Source organism: Nicotiana tomentosiformis, chromosome 11 (genome assembly GCF_000390325.3).
Source record: "Nicotiana tomentosiformis chromosome 11, ASM39032v3, whole genome shotgun sequence".
NCBI classification, from domain to species: domain Eukaryota; kingdom Viridiplantae; phylum Streptophyta; class Magnoliopsida; order Solanales; family Solanaceae; genus Nicotiana; species Nicotiana tomentosiformis.
The window spans coordinates 44,109,274-44,126,810 of record NC_090822.1 but is presented as its reverse complement, the minus strand read 5'-3'; the positions used below and the strand labels follow the sequence as shown (position 1 = coordinate 44,126,810).

Here is a 17,537-nt window from a genome sequence, read left to right as displayed (position 1 = left end):
AAAAACATAATCGCTCCGAGATTTCATACCTTGATTTTTGAGGGAGACAATGATGCTTCCTGAAGTACCAGACAATTGCGCCGTTGTGGCTTTTACACGATATCATAACCTGAGCAACTCCAAAGCTTCAAAGTAACTAAAAGAAAACTTACAAGAATTCCCTGCCAAAACATGAAATAATGTATATCACAAGTACAACACTAAGCTCTGAAAAGAGGATAACATCTCGGTACTATCAGGATTTGAAGCCAAAGAGCCAGTGGGATATAGCCATCGGAACAAATCATTTTTTGAGATAGGATGAGCCCAGGTATTGAGATTCTAGATCTCGGTATGAACCTTATTCTAGTCCCATGCACCGGAAGAATGACAAAAGGCCCAAATCGAGTCGTGACGATAGAAATCTCGGACGGAAGAATGATAAAGTGCCTCATCATTTAGAAAAAGAAATAGAAACATCAAAAATCGGTGATTATCATCTCCGACCAAAGTTGGCCGACTACAAATTCAATGTCAGCACCACTGATCTGGTGGTGATGCTCAGGCAAATGGGGGAAATAGTAAGATGGCAAAAGGAGATGAGAATGGACCCATATAAGCATATACACAAATTCTGGTGCGAGTTCCAGAGTGACCATTACTACAAAACCTTTGTCACACAAGCTCTCAAAGGTATCCATCACCTATGAGAAGCGACCTGACAGATCCTCGCCAGATAAGAAATTACATTCAATGATGAGGACGTAGATAGACAGCTCGCGCCATACAATGACAGAATGGTAATTACTATATGAATTGTTGATAGTGATATTAGACATGCTTTAGTTGACCCATGTAGATCGTCCAATATCATTAAAATACGAGTAATCAAGGAGATGAAGACTAAGGATTGGATTATCCCAAAAACACTACTACTCTCCGGATACAATAACTCTAGTAAAATAACTAAAGGAGAGAACACCTTGAGGACCTTCACAGAAGGGGTAACTAGAGATACTCCATTACAAGTCGTGGTAGGGGACATGGCCTACAACGCCATATTGGGAAGACCATGGATACATGACATGGATGTGGTACCTTCAATCTTGCACCATGTTATAAAATTCACTTTATCATGGGGATAGAGAGATCTAAGGAGAGCAAAGAACAACCTGGAAGTTAATTCAATCACAGCCGCCAGTATATTTCCTAAAGGGGAGGAATATAAACCTGTGACAGTGCAAGTCAAATTAGTTTTCGGAAATCGAATCGTTGAGTCAGAAAAAACAAGCACTGGCATTTCAACCATTAAACACATGAATAAGTAATCTTATTCATCCATGGGATAGTTGGGAGGTCTATAGTTGTTCGTCACTTACCCCCGAATAGAAGCATAAGTTAATTGAATCTTTACGTGATAACTTTATTTTTTTTGCTTAGTTTCATACGAACTATGGGCTACACTTCTATCTTTGCCTTTTTGCTGGAAGAAGCTTTAACAGCTTTCTTCCTCTTGCCTTGGGCGGACTCTGCTGCTTCAACAGAGGACCTTAGTTCCAAATAGGACAAAACCTCTACAACTGGAGCAACATGATTAACCTCTTGTTTATCTATGGAGTTTTTAAAAATAAAGAGAGACAAACACAGAGGAAATGAAATTATAGAGAAGAAAAAATCAAAGAAGACATTGAGAAAAGATAAAACCAACGATGCCAATTGTGTATATTTATAGGCAAAGGGCAAAGACAAGAATCTCTAGACAATCGAGCTAGCACCAATCACTAAGAGCACCCATCATTGCCTAGAAAACTGCCACAGGCAAAGCCTGTGATATTTTGCGATGTGTCAAGAGCATTCATTAGAGACTGAGCACATCTCTCGTCAATCACATGTCAAATCACCACCACATTAGGCATACGAAAGAGAAATCTTTCCTGATAGTGATGCCTTTCAAGATTTTTCCTATTAGAAGTTTTCCCCTTATTGGGTAATTATTAGGAAGCACTCAAAAAATGGGGGGACTACGATATTGGTAGAACAAGCCTATTTGATGGCTAGATCAATGGTTTTAGTGCAACTAGCTCAATTGATGGATAGATCTTAACTTGTGTAGCTCGGCAGAAGACTATTTAGATAAATTGCCATATGCAGAACTTAAGACTGGCGACTGTTCAAAAGATCATAGTCGGTAATAGACTATTTCGATAAGTTGCCATACCTGACACTTAAGACCAGGGACTGTTCAAAAGATCACAGTTGTAAATGAACTCTTTCAATAAGTTACCATACCTGACACTTAAGATCGGGGAATGTACAAAAGATCACAGCCGGCAATAGTCTTTTACCGTATCCAGCAGTTAAGATCGGGGGTTGTTCAAAAAATTGCAATCAGTTACGACTCTCAGAACATTGGTTATTGATCCCTTCTTTATTGTCGATATTTCAAAATAACTCACACCCTAAAATAAAGAGGAGATGGCCACTTCATAGGAATCGGTAAAGTTAAAAAGCCGAATAAGGCATTCTTAACCTATTTTTTTAATTATGCGATAAATTAATTTAGGCTTATCCGATAAGACTGCAGCAATCATGACACGTAAGTATGCGAAAGATAAAACAAAAAAGCTTAAATAATTTGCTTTTATAAAAGGCACAAAAGGTCCATCATTCAAAAACTATTATAAAGGATACCTTAAAGCGCCTCATATTTCCGGCAGGGGTGATTAGGAGGAAGAAGGTAGAGAGGAAGAAAGATTAGTCACATGAGCTTGGGGAAAAGGTTGCGCTTCCGCACCCTCATTCCCGGGGGCTATAATAGGGGCCTCGTCCTCATCCACTGCACCCTTCTTATCTCTGGACTCATCAGAGTCACCAGAGGCAGAGGCACTTAAAGATTTTGCTTCATCCACAAAGGCATCTACCGTAGCAATTTATTCATTCAAGGAGAAAGTATCACAATCCAAAATCCCATCAATGGCAGCCATGGCGCCTAACCCGCTCGCTAGGCAAGATAACACACAACAATAACAATATGATCCAATTATTAGGCCATTTAACTATTTCATGACAGAAATGACAACGCGAAATAAATATCAATTCAATACCATAAATACATAATTCAATGACAAGGTCTAAACAGGACCACAACTGGCTACAATAACAACAACAAACCCAGTGAAATACCACAAGTGGGGTCTAGGGAGGATAGTGTGTATGCAGACCTTACTCATACATGTAGAAAGGCAGAGAGGTTGTTTCAAGGCGAGCACAACTATCTACAATGCCCAAAACCCGGTGGCACTACATCATGAGCATCTAATAAGAGCAGCTATAATCAAATGAATAAATACATATGTCCCGAAAAAAACATATTGACATAAATAAATATATAGGAAAGAGGGAAACCATGTGCTACGGATCAGATCAAGTGAAATAGCTCACCAAGAAGTTTCCAGTAATACTCCTACTCAGCTCAAGGGGGTATCGCAAATACCAATCTCAGATTCTTCACAAAAATATGAAGAAGTATAATATGAGTACAAAACCACGGTACTTATTAAGTATCAAATCTAGCCTCGAAGAAGTAGTGGTTAGAGGTCGACTTTGACACCTATTAACAACTCAATAAGAATATGAGGTACAAATAGAGCAAGAAATAAAATATTATAGCATCAATCAGGTTTGTCAATAGAACCCAGTAAAACTAGAATAGAACCACAGTAAAACGAGAATATAACCACAGTAAAATAGTTCGAATACAACATCAATCATATCAGTTCTGTCCATTATCATGATACGAGTCACTCCATAGTCATATAAATATAAGTAAGAGCCATTGCACGAGTCGACGCTGCCAGTGCATGCTCATAATCCAACATCAAATCTCACAACACAAATTTGTATACATATATATCCGACAATGGCCAAGTGTCTAAACCAGCACCAATCTCAACATATGCACTTACAGGGCCCAAGGTAACATGTGTAATCACCCGACTCCAGAGGGACGGTACCAATCTAAGTGTCATTGCAGCGTGAAAACAAATCCACATATATTCATAATAATACTATGGCGTGCAACCCCATCCACCAATAAATATAATAACTCGATTCGTAAATATCCTCGTAGTGGCGTGCCACTCGATCCACACATGTACCCGTGGCACCGTGCCACCCGATCCATATATAATACCATGGTAGCGTGCAACCCGATCCACACAACATCATTAATATCCAATAGGCTAGAAGAGAGATATTTAGAAAAATCAATTTCATGTCTTACGAACCTGACTCAAACGAGAAAAGAAGACCGAACTAAAAGAGATCTCCTTTCGATGATTGAACTTGATTTTTATACCAAGATTGTAGCTGGACTTAACTATTCCTCCCTACTCAAAAGAGAGATTGACAATCTCGAGAACCTAAATAAAACTCCAGAAGTGAGCGTACCCTAAGGCGATGAAAGCCTCACGATCTTTATATGATTTCGCTGCCCGGTCTTAATGTGAAAGAAAAAAGTCATCCCGCCACAGCAGACAGGTTGCTTCCTATAACGTCACCGAGGAGATCTTGGCGGCTCTCAACCATAGAAAATTGTTTTATATATACAACAAATTTGTTCTCAAGTCACTAAACACAAGTCGGTATTGAGGAAGTCCCAATTCAAATTTGGATCTTGACATGTCAGTTGTTTTTAATCGTAGGAATTTTGCTAGGAAGTTGGTGGACTAATCATGAATTAGGTCGGGGTGGCTGGTGGTTTCGGGAGAGTAACCACTAGGGTTTCAAACACTGATTGCTGAACTAATCGGATGGGCCGCTCTCTAAATCATTCCTAAATAAGTTAGGGGTATTAGCTCATAATATCTGTGGTGCCAAAAGTCTCATCGTTTCACAATATTCAAATATCAAACTTATAGATTACAAGGCAATATAATTAAAGGCACCATATCAAAATAATAGAAATGCGGATATAAGCGCATAAGGCTAATAGATGGATATGGCTAATTATGCAATTCAATTAACCTCAACATTTCAATAAGTAATTTTATCGTTTAAGAGTCATATAATAATAATTATCATGAATGAGACAGCTGATTTAACCATCACATTGTGAATGAATAAGGCAAAGTATATGACTACAACCCGACGAAGAAGCTCAATATGGCAAAATAATCATTTATGCCCAATTCAACAAGTCATAACCTTAAGTATGCTTTTAAGTCATAATTACAAGTCATCATGTAGTCATAGATTCAACGAAAGCTAAATCTGTACTAGATATGGCCATAACCTAGATACGTATATACACTCGTCACCTAGCATATACGTGGCTCCTAACAGAGCAACAAGTAGAAAATAGATCACCTATGGAGAGAATTTCATCTTACAAGGATACACAATAGACTTACCTCTACCCGACAAGCTTTAATCAACAACAACCACATTTCCCTTTCAAATCCAACATCAAACGACTCGAATCTAGTCAAATACTACTCAATAATATCAAATAAAGCAATAGGAATCAATTCCAATTAATAAAGCTTCAATCTTTAATCAAATTCTCAGGTGTCAATAAAAGTCAACCCGAGCTCACATGGTAAAACCCCGAGTCAAGGGATGGATCCGGACTACCCAGAACCCCAAGAGCCAAATATATGATTAGATTCCAAAATCGAGTCCAAATCGACTTCCAAATGTCCAATTTACACTCTCCAAAATTGTAGAAACAAACCCCAAGTTTCTTTTTCAAATTCCATAATCTGTGTAATAATCGATGGGAAAACAAGATATATTATCAAAATCAAGTAAATATCACTTACTCTCTTGCCTTGTGTGAAAATCCTTTTCAAAAATCGTCCCTCTCCAAGTCCAGGGCTCAAAATTTGAAATAATGGGCAAAATCTTGAAAACAAAAACTTCAGTAATCTGCCCAGAAGTACCTTTCACAAACGCAACCACTCGAACACGTCCTCCACCCCACAAATGCAAACATTAAGCGCCCAACCACGCTCTTCCTCAATGCGAACGCATACACGCCTATGCGAACGCGGAGACTAGTCTACCAATATTTCGTGAATCGTAATGGACATCTGAACATGCATAACAAAGCCCCAAGATCCCAACATACACTATGTGAATGCGATCATCCCTTAGCGATCGCGAAGCAAATCAGAGGCATTGGAAAGACAAGCAATGCAAACTCATCCAAAATGGTCTGAACTCACATGAGCCCCTTGGGACCCCGTTCAATCATACCAGCAAGTCCAAATACATCATCCAAACTTATACAAAGGTTTTAAATACCACAAATAAAATCAAAACAAATAATCATACATTAATTCATTCTCTTAACTTTCAAACATTCAAACTTCGTCGAACGCGCCCGAATTACACTTAGACAATCCGGATCACAACCAAACTTTGTATATAAGTTCCAATAAATCAAATGAACATATCCAAGGTCTAAATTCTACAATAAGAGTCTGATTGCACCAAAATCAACTCTGGGTCAAGGCTATGAATTCTCTAATTCTTCAAATTTTCAACTTTCAAAAAATAGAGCCAAACCCTTTTAGGAACATCCATATTTAAATCTGAACATACACCCAAGTCCAAAATTACTGTAGAAACTTATTGGAATCATCAAATCACAAACCGAGGTTATTTACACAAAAGTTAAACCTTGGTCAACTCTTCCAACTTAAAGCTTCCAAATTGAGAATCACTCTATCAAATAAATCCCGAACCTCACGAACATCGGAATTAACCATATGCATAAGTCATAATACATCATATGAAGCTAAACAAGGCCTCCGACCATCGAATGGACTGCTAGAGCTCAAAATGACATTTTAGATCATTATAGAAAGCCTCAGAACGGACTTCATGGAGGGCCTTTTGGCGAGCTAGTAGGTAGGAATAATCTTTGTCTTCTTCTGCCCCCTCTTTAAACTTCTTTAGTTATGAATCAACATCAGTCCATTAAGCTCAGAACATGTTCGTCACTACCTTAAAGAACTCTAATCGGCCAGTAAGATCAACCAACTTTGTGGATAGCTTCCGGCATTGGTCCTCAAAGGCTTGGGTCTTGAAAAAAAGGGGACTCCATTCCTCCACCAAATTTAGGAGCGAATCTTTTTTCCTCTTAATGACAATCTCGAGGCTCTGCATCTTCTACTCCAACTCGTCGAATTGGCGGGAGAACACGATCGCTAAAGCCTTTTTATCCTACTCCAGCTGGCCAACCCTCTTAGAAGCCTCTCGGACCTCTGTGGCCAAAGCCTCATTTTGCGCATCCCTCTTTTCCCGGGCTTGTATCAGCCTCTCGATCTCACGTGCCTGCGTACATCTAAGAACATCTCCCATCGCAATTCTATTATGGAGCTCTGTGGCCACAATGTTAACCTACAGAAAGCACTCTCTCAGAAAAGCATATAAATAAGAACTACCAGGGAGAAAAAAATATCCAGGATCGTACCTTAAATCCTAAGTACGTTACATGATTAGCAAGGGGCGATGTTGAAGCCTTCTCCATATATTCCTGCTCCAAGGGCCCGATAAAGCCTTTGAACTAGGGAGCCACATTTTTGGACATCCGAAAGACATTCATGTTGGTGGGTATTTCAACCAACACTTATCTTCCAGGGGCAGTGATGTATTCAGGCTGCGAAAATGGAGGCACCTTAGGCAGAGTCGCAATGTAGGGGTCCACGTCATCCCTGCCAGAGTCATGTTCCAAAAGAACTGTGGCCACCTTGTCAGTATGCTTGCTCAAATATATCGCATTTGATTCCTCCTTTACCATCAGCTCCTTGCTAGACCTCTACCTCAAGGGTGATTTCTGCAGGTCATCGTTCTCTACCAGAATAGTCGGAGGATTGAACAGAAGTAAAGGACCCGCTTTCTCGGACTAATCTTGTAGCAAGGAAAGGGAACTTGTAGTCAGGACTCTGGAATGTTCCCTCCTTATTTTCTTGAGCCTTCCTCTTAGAGCTCTTCTTTTTCTATGATTTGGGCTTCGGGGCAGAAGGCCCCTCCCCGTCGGCTTTTTACTTGGCAAATACGATTGTCGTACAAATTTTTGGCGCATTTTGAGATCTAGGACCTCAGCCCTAGCTGATGATTTCCTAGATCTTGTACCTACTACCGAACAAGAGGAACATTAGGAATACCATCAAACTGGAATGGCTAAAACATTACCTAGTTAAAGTGCTTGTACCATGCTTTTTCGAGTCCCATAAGATAATGAGAGAAATCGCTTTCCACTTCTCACCTCCATGGTCATCGACTTTAAAATCTTACCCCCACTCTTCTATATCTGGGAGAGGACTGGTGACAGGCTCTAGAGCTGCTTTTATTGCACAAATCATAGAAATCTAATTCAAAACTAAATAATGATGAACAAGTAAGAAGGAAAAAAACTTACGCTTGAAATTCTATTCTTCCATGAAAGGAAGATCACTTTCGCTCAATATGTCTCTCGTAGGCACTTTAACGAACCTCTCATACCATCTTTTGCCAAAATCATTTTCCACATTTTCCAGAAAGGCACGAGTGCCTTGACTCACCAATGTCAACATTGACTCCTTATAAAGTTTTGGGCAATAAATTTAGATAAGATGCTTAAAGGAAAAACCATACCCCACCTTCTCGGCAAGGAAACTCAGTCAAGCGATTGACCACCACACACCTGGTGCCAGTTGATCCAAGCAAACATTGAATGCCATGCAAAGGTCCTTGATTACCGGGTCAATAGCTAGGCTGAACCCGATGGTGAACGAGTAGGTGAACAAGAACGAGAAACCTTTCGGGTGTGTGGTTACATTCTCTCCTACTTCAGGGAGGGAAACTCGAACCTTAACTTCCCAGGCACAATAACTTAGCACCGCTGGGAGATGCTTTTCTTGTAAAGTGAAAGAAAAAGTTTCAACCAGCCTTTTTGGAGTATTATTCCTGTAGTCGACAAAACCAAAAGGCTGAAGCGTCTTTAAAAGAACCTTCGAGGCTGTCGGTTTTTCTTGTTCCTTTTTGCCTTTGCCAAAGGCTTTCGCAACCTTGCCCTTCTAAGTAAGGGCTGGTGCTAAAATCGTCAAGGATAAAGTGGTCGGAACTGCTCCACTCGCATTCGTAGAGATCAACAATCCTTCTCTTGATTCCATAGGAGGTCTCCTACTCCTTCTAGTGAGAATAGGTGGTTCCTCCACCATCGTATCCTCCATATCCGCAGTGGCTGCAGGAAGAGGAGCGATGCCAGTGAGCACTAAGTAGCAATTATGTCCTGAGAGTTGATTGAATCATTTGGGAAGCCATTTAAAGATAGTACGGGATGAAATCAAGAAGCAAAAAAAAAATTTGAAAATTGATAGGAAAGTGACAATGGAGATTGATAAATTTCAGAAAAACAGTTCAAATGCAAGGTAACAAAGGTAAGGAATGAGGAAGGTTCTTGTATATGATGCCATCATGACCTTGGTAACGCTCTGTAGTGTTAGAATCCATCGATGCTCACCACGTATCCAGGACTGTAAATGGAAATTACTAGATGTCCTTTCAGATTCCAATAGTGACGCTTGTATGGAAAATCCTGCCAAAAATCTCTCTGCAACATGCTAAAGATCATGCCACTTCCCGAACACTTCTAGAGAATAATCCGAAAAGTGAGGGACTATATATATTGGTAAAAATGTGGCTTTGATACGTGGATATATTGGATGGTGACACGTTATTCATTGTGATAGGTTTTATCTTGGGATCAGGATAGCGGTGGAGTTCAATGTTCACGAAAAGTACTGATTATTCGGTGACCCCCTACTAGGAGAAATAAGCGTCTTTCTTGGTTAAGCGCCCCATAGATAGATCCAGAGGCTTACCAATAGATTCATAACCCAAAACATGACATAGTCCTCAACTACCCCCATAACGCGAGAAATTCACCTATACCCGTTATGCGAGATTTGCTGCCCGCGAGTATCTTGGAGGTTGCTAGCCATTTGGAGGAATGTGTGGGAGTGGGGATGATCATGTGAAAGTTAGACTTAGGCTATAAATACCCCCACTTGACTTACTTATGCATTCATTCACAATAGACTAATTTTACTCTTTATTTAATACTGTTGTTGTCACAACCCCAAACCCTCTCCGTAGCATGTCGTGATGGCACCTAGTCTCTAAGACTAGGTAAAGCCTAACAGTATGCAGAAACATCAAATAAAAACATTAAATTTCAAAACAGCAACAATTTCATCAATAGACTATAAGCTCAATACGTATAATTTCCCAAAACCCGGTGTGATATAAGTCATAAGCTCTAGATACAATGATGAACAGTCCTATACATCACTGTCTATCAAAACAAAAAGAAATAAGGAAAACAGGGTAGAAGGGGGCTCCGAGGCCTACGGACGCGGGCAGGTGTACCTTGAAGTCTCCAAAGTATCAACACAGCGCACTAATATCGATCCTGATAGGATGTACCTGGATCTGCACAAAAACATGTGCAGAGGAGTAGTATGAATACACCACAATGGTATCAAGTAAGTGCCAAGTCTAACCTCAGTAGAGTAGTGTCGAGGCCCTACTGGAGATAATAAGAAACAAGACAGATAATATAATGACATAATGAAATAACAGGGAAGTGAAACAGTAAAGAATTTACGGAAAGTAACAAAATGAAATCAAGGAAAGCTAATTCAACATGAAAGGAAAACAATAATTTTACATCTTAAGGAAACAACAACCAACAATACATCAAATAATAAAGATCAACAGGGGCACTCCCGAGGTACCGCCTCGTAGTCCCAAACCATAAAATAGCTCACTTTACTTATATCACCGCGGGGGCCTTTATGTTTTTCCGAAATAGCACCCTGCGTTTTAGCCCACCTTATCACACCGCATGGCTTCTAGTAGTTCCCCTACTAGCCACGCGTATCAAGCCCACCTTATCTCGCAGCATGCGTTTCAACACATAGACCTTATACTACCACATGCGTATCAATAATCACAATAGCACGGAAGAAATCTCGTGCATCAATAACAACCATACGGCAAAAACCTCGTGCAATAATAGAAATCGCACGGCAGAAACCTAGTGCCATAATAAAAATAGCACGGTAGAAACCTCGTGCAAACAGCCAAACAATCACCTCAATAATAACACGAAAGCCAAGACACAACAACTAAGTAAATGATATTTCACAACTTACACCTTTCCTCAAAAGAACCACGGCCTTGCAATTCAACACCAAACTCAACAACAAGATATTTCAAGGACATCAATTTCAAGTAAGGAGTTCCACAGTTAAGTAAGGAATAGGAAAATCAAGAAAAGTAAGTAATTCAACCAAACATGTGATACAAGTTGCAAATACGAGATAAGGCATGTAGATATGAGAAATTAGACTAAACATGATGACTATAACATGTTACAATAATTGAATTAAGGCATGAAAAGGAAACTACGTAGCTAAAATCGGAATTTCAAAATTTAGCCCGTGTACGCACTCGTCACCTTGCGTACACGGCCTTCACATATCACAAATTATCACAACAATACCCAATCCTAAGGGGAATTTCCCCCACAAAAAGTTAGGCAAGTCACTTACCTCAAACCACGCTCGATCAATCAATTAGAAGGTCTTTCCCTCGATTATCCAATTTCGAACGGCTAGAATCTAGCCAAAATAATTTCATACTATAAATATAACTATCGAAAACAAATTTAAATAATGAAATAATGATCTTAGCTAAGAATTGAAAAATCCCTCCAAATAGTCGACCAGGGCCCACGTCTCGAAACCTGACAAAATTAATAAATTCGAAGACCCATTCGATATTGAGTCCAACCATACAAGAATTACATAAATCTGATACCAATATCTCCTTCAAATCCCCAAAAGTTGGGCTAAGAAATTTCCTCCAATTTTCCCCAATTTTTCAACCCAAATCCCTAATTAACTGATATAATCAATGATAGATTAAGGGAATTTAATCAAAAACAAGTTTAGTACTCTTACCATAACAAACATTCTTAAAATCTCTCAAAAGTTCGCCTTAAACCGAGCTCTCTAAATCCAAATGTGAAATAAGAGAATGAACCGTTGTTTTGGAATTTAAGTCTATTGCACAGTTAATTCCTTCTTCGCGAACGCGGAAAATTCCTTGTGTTCGCGAAGCACAAAGATGCTACTACCCAAATTTTCTCTTACGCTAACGCGAGGATCCACTCGCGAACGCGGTGACCAAGGGTTCTCGAGCTTCGTGATCATGAAGCCATTCTCGCGAACGCGTAGACCAGGCGTGAGTCTCAACCCAGGCTGCCTTCCTCATCACGAATGTGTGGCCATCTTCGCGAACGCGTAGGGAAAACTTCCAGCAAATCTCTGATGACTCTACGGGAACGCAGGAGTATCATTGTGAACGCGTAGAAGGACACCAGAACTGAGAAAAACCAACGACTTCAGAAATTCTTCAAAGTTCCGAAATGCGCCGAACATGGTCCGAATTACACCCGAGGCTCCCGGAACTTCAACCCAACATACCAACAAGTCCTAAAATAGGATACGAACTTAGTCGAGGCCTCAAATCACATCAAACAACATAAAAACATGAATCGCACCCCAATTCAAGCCTAAGAACCTATGAACTTCCGAATTCCTAAACCAACACCGATTCATACCAAAACAGCTCAGATTGACACCAAAGTTTGCACACAAGTCATAATTGACATTACGGACCTACTCCAACTTCCAGATTCAAAATCCGATCCCGATATCAAAAGGTCCACTCCCGGTCAAACTTTTTAACTTTTGCCAATTAATGCCGAAATGACTTACGGACCTCCTAATCAACATTCGGACACGCTCCTAAGACTCAAATCACCATACAGAGCTATTGGAACCGCCAAAATTCTATTCTAAAGTGGTTTTCACACAAGTCAAACTACTTTCAACTCCTACGACCTAAAATTCCAATTTAGGAACTATGTGTCCCATTCTACTCCGAAACTCTCCCAAACCCGAAACCAAGCATCCCGGCAAGTCACATAACCACAAAATGAAATAGAGGGGGCAATAATTAGGGGATCGCGGCTAATACTCTCAAAATGTCCGGCTAGGTCGTTACATCCTCCCCCTTTTAAAACAAACATTTGTCCTCGAACGAGTGTAGAGACATACCTGAAGTGTTGAAATTATGAGGATAACGGCTACGCATATCATGCTTGGTCTCCTAAGTCGCCTCTTTAACTGACTGACCCCTTCACCGGACCTTAACTGAAGCAATTTTCTTTGACCTCAACTTTTGAACCGGCTCCTCAACATAAGATAGATCCTTGTCCAATTGGACTGAGCTGAAGTCCAACACATGAGACGGATCGCCATGATACTTCCAGAGCATAGAAACATGGAATAGTGGATGAACTGCAGCTAGACTCGGTGGTAGTGCAAGTCTGTAGGCCATCTCTCCAACCCTCACAAGAATCTCAAAAGGCCTGATATATGTAGGGCTCAACTTACCCTTCTTCCCAAATCTCATAACACCCTTCATGGGCGAAACCCGAAGAAAGACCTACTCCGCAACCACGAATGCGACGTCGTGAACCTTCCAATCCGCATAAATCTTCTATCTGGATTGGGCTGTACGAAGTCGATCCTGAATCAATTTAACCTTTCCAAAGCATCCTAAACCAAGTCTGTACCCAAGAGCCTAGCCTCACCCTGCTCAAACCAACCCACCGGAGACCGGCACCGCCTACCATACAAAGCCTCATACGAGGCCATCTGAATGATCGACTGATAAATGTTTTTGTAGGCAAACTCCGCAAGCAGCAAGAACTTATCCCAAGAAACCCCAACCTTCATCACATACGCACGAAGAATATCCTCCAATATCTGAATAGTGCGCTCGGACTGTCCTTCCGTCTGAGGGTGAAATATTATACTCAACTCCACCTGAGTATCTAACTCATGCTCTACGGCTCTCCAGAACCGCGGTGTAAACGGCGTACTCTGGTCAGAGATGATAGATACCGGCACTCCATGAAGCCTGACAATCTCGCGAATGTAAACCTAAGCCAGTTCCTCTGAAGAGTAAGTAGTCACCACTGGAATGAAATGTGCTGACTTGGTCAATCTATCTACAATCACCCAACCTGCGTTGAACATCCTCTGAGTCCGTAGGAGTCCAACAACAAAATCCATAGTGATCTGCTCCCATTTCCACTCTGGGATCTTTAGCTTTTGAAGAATCCACCTCTCCGATGATGCCCGTACTTCACCTGCTGGCAATTTAGGCGCCGAGCTATATAATCCACTATGTCCTTTTTCATTATCCTCCACCAATAATGCTGCCTCAAGTCCTGATACATCTTCGCGGCACCCGGATGAATGGAGTACCGCGAACTGTGAGCCTCTTGGAGAATCAACTCACTCAAGCCATCTATATTGGGCAGACATAGCCTACTCTGCATCTGTAATACACTATAATCTCCAATAGTCACCTCTTTGGCATCGCCGTGCTGAACCGTGTCCTTGAGGACAAGCATATGGGGGTCATCATACTGACGTTCTCTGATATAATCATAAAGAGAAGACCGAGAAACCACACAAGCCAAAACTCGTCTCTGCTCAGAAATATCCAATCTAACAAATTGGTTGGCCAAGGCTTGAACATCCAAGGCTAATATCCTTTTTGTTAACGGTAGATATGCTAAGCTGCCCAAACTCTCCGCCCTGCGACTCAAGGCATCGGTCACTATGTTGGCCTTCCCGGGATGATATAAAATGATGATATCATAGTCCTTAAGAAACTCTAACCACCTTCGCTACCGCAAGTTAAGATCCTTATGTTTGAAAATATGTTGTAGACTCCAGTGATCGGTGTAGACCTCACAAGGGACACCGTAAAAATAGTGCCGCCAGATCTTCAAGGCATGAACAATAGCTGCTAACTCGAGGTCATGGATAGGATAGTTCTTCTCATGCACCTTTAGTTATCAAGATGCGTAGGCAATCACCCTACCGTCCTGCATCAACACTGCACTGAGACCAATGCTTGACGCATCACACTACAAAGTATAAGACCCCGAACCTGTAGGCAATACCAACACTGGGGTTATAGTCAAAGTAGTCTTGAGCTTTTGAAAGCTCTCCTCAAACTTCACGGTCCACCTGAATAGAGCACCCTTCTGGGTCAATCTGGTCATAGGTGCTGCAGTAGATGAGAAAACCTCCACGAATCGACAGTAATACCATGCCAAACCAAGAAAACTCTGAATCTCCATAGCTGAGGATGGTCTGGGCCAAATCTGTACTGCGTCAATCTTCTTCGGATCTACCTTGATTCCCTCACTCAACACTACATGACCCCAAAATGCCACTAAATCTAGACAGAATTCACACTTCAAAATCTTTGCATATAACATCTTTTCTCTCAAGGTCTGAAGCACAGTCCTCAGGTGCTTCGGGATATATGGCTCCCAAATCTTCAACTGATGTTAGCCTAAATGCAAGTCAATCTTAGAGAACACTCTGGCACCCTGAAGCTGATAAAATAGGTCATCAATACGTGGTAATGGATACATGTTCTTCATTGTAACCTTGTTCAACTGGCTATAATCAATACACATATGCAAAGAACCATCCTTCTTCTTTACAAATATGACTGGAGCACCCCCAATGTAACACACTGGGCCGAATGAAGCCATTAAGAAACTCTTGCAACGGTTCCTTTAACTCTTTCAATTTTGCTGGGGCCATACGATAAGGTGGAATTGAAATAGGTTGAGTGTCCGATAACAAATCAATACCAAAGTCAATATCTCTGTCGGGCGGCATGCCCGAAAGATCCGCCGGGAATACATCTGGATAATCCCTCACTACCATAACTGACTCAACGGTAGGAGTATCAATATTGACATCTCTCACATATGAAAGATACGCATCACACCCTTCTCAACCATCCGTTGATCCTTTAGAAATGAAATAACCCGGCTAGGAACATAATTTAAAGTACCCATCCACTCTTACCGTGATAATCCTGGCATAGCCAGCGTCACGATCTTGGCATGACAATCAAGAATATCATGATAGGGCGACAACCACTCTATGCCCAAAATAACACCAAATATACCATACTTAGCAACAATAGATCCGCCTTGGTCTCAAAATAACTAAGAACAACCAAACACAACTGATACACATAGTTAACAACAATAGAATTTCCCACAGGTGTAGTCACATATACAAGAGAACTCAAAGAATCACGGGATATACCCAAATACGGAGCAAAATAAGATGACACATAGGAATAAGTGGAGCCTCGATCAAATAAGATTGATGCATCTCTATCACAGACCAGAACAATACCTATGACGAAAGAGTCGGATGCAACTGCCTCCATCCTAGAAGGAAGATCATAATATATGGCCTGGCCTCCCCTCTAGGGCGACCTCTACCCGCTCGACCTCCACTTCGAGCTGGTTGTGCGGGTGGAGTGGTAACTGGTGTGGTAGCCGGTGGAGCACGCGGAGCCTGAGTAGTCCATGGAGGTGCACTCCTCCTGAGTCTGCGGTAATCCCTCACCATATGATGAGTGTCACCACACTCAAAATAAGCTCTTGGAGGGCTTGGCTCCTATGCCTGGCTTAGGCCTGATCGACTGGACTAACCGCTGAAAGTACCCCGTGTAGAAGGTGCATTAAATAATGGCAGTGCATAATAGGGAGCCTGAGGCCTAGGAGTGGCTAGAATACCACTGGAAGCTGGAAGTGCAGAATGAATAGGGCGACTCACATAGACCCTACCATGACAAGCTGCAACTGGGGCACGTCTACAACTATATGTGCCAGAATCTCGAGACCTCTTGGCCTCCCTCTCCTCTCTCTCCCGAGTCAACATACCTTTTAATCTCCTAGCTATCCCCACTACCTGTTGGTATGTGATGTCCATCTCAAACTCTTGGGTCATGCTAAATCTGATACTGGGGTTGAGCCCATCGATAAATCGTCGGAACCGCTCTCTAACAGTAACAACCAAGGCTAGTGCATGCCTAGCCAAATCACTGAACCAGACTGCATATTCCGACACGGTCATAGAACAATGGCGCAACTTCTCAAATGCTGCGGTCCATGCATCTATATAACTATGAGGAACATACTCCCTCAAGAACATATCCGAGAACTGAGTCCAAGTAATTGAAGTTGCCTCAGCCGGACCACCCAACTCATATGCTCGTCACCACTGATAAGCCACTCCCCTAAGCCTTAACGTAATGAAAGTAACCCCACTAGACTACGCAATACCCATAGTACGGAGGATACGATGGCACTCCTCAAGAAAACCTCGGGCATCCTCAGACGCCAAGCCATTGAAAGTAGGAGGGTGGTAATTCTTGTACCTCTCGAGCATGAGCTTATCCTCCTCAGAAACTGCTTCCCTATCCTCGGGCTGAACTGGGGCTACCGGCTGCACTGGTATGACCTATGGGACTTGGTCAACCTGGACCCATGGCTCTAGCGTACAAGAAGCGGGAGTCTGTGCTCCTCTCCCGACCTGAGA

The 17,537-nt window shown here is 41.5% G+C and overlaps 1 protein-coding gene across 1 annotated transcript; it reads right to left on the bottom strand.

Moving 5' to 3' along the window:
• Positions 1–1,437: 1,437 nt before the first annotated feature.
• LOC138901347 (uncharacterized) lies at positions 1,438–17,150 on the bottom strand. Its single transcript, XM_070189102.1, has 3 exons — positions 16,649–17,150; positions 15,070–15,363; positions 1,438–1,589 (listed from the first exon to the last, which is right to left on the bottom strand). Exons 1-3 carry the CDS (start codon positions 17,148–17,150, stop codon positions 1,438–1,440), a joined length of 948 nt encoding a protein of 315 aa, XP_070045203.1.
• Positions 17,151–17,537: the final 387 nt, after the last annotated feature.

Coding starts and splice junctions, on each gene's coding strand:
- LOC138901347 (XM_070189102.1), bottom strand. CDS start 17,150: ATGTTCTTGAGGGAGTATGTTCCTCATAGTTATATAGATGCATGGACC. Junction 15,364..16,648: donor TACACGGGGTACTTTCAGCG/GTTAGTCCAGTC, acceptor AATTCTGTCTAG/ATTTAGTGGCATTTTGGGGT. Junction 1,590..15,069: donor AGTGTTGGTATTGCCTACAG/GTTCGGGGTCTT, acceptor AAAACTCCATAG/ATAAACAAGAGGTTAATCAT.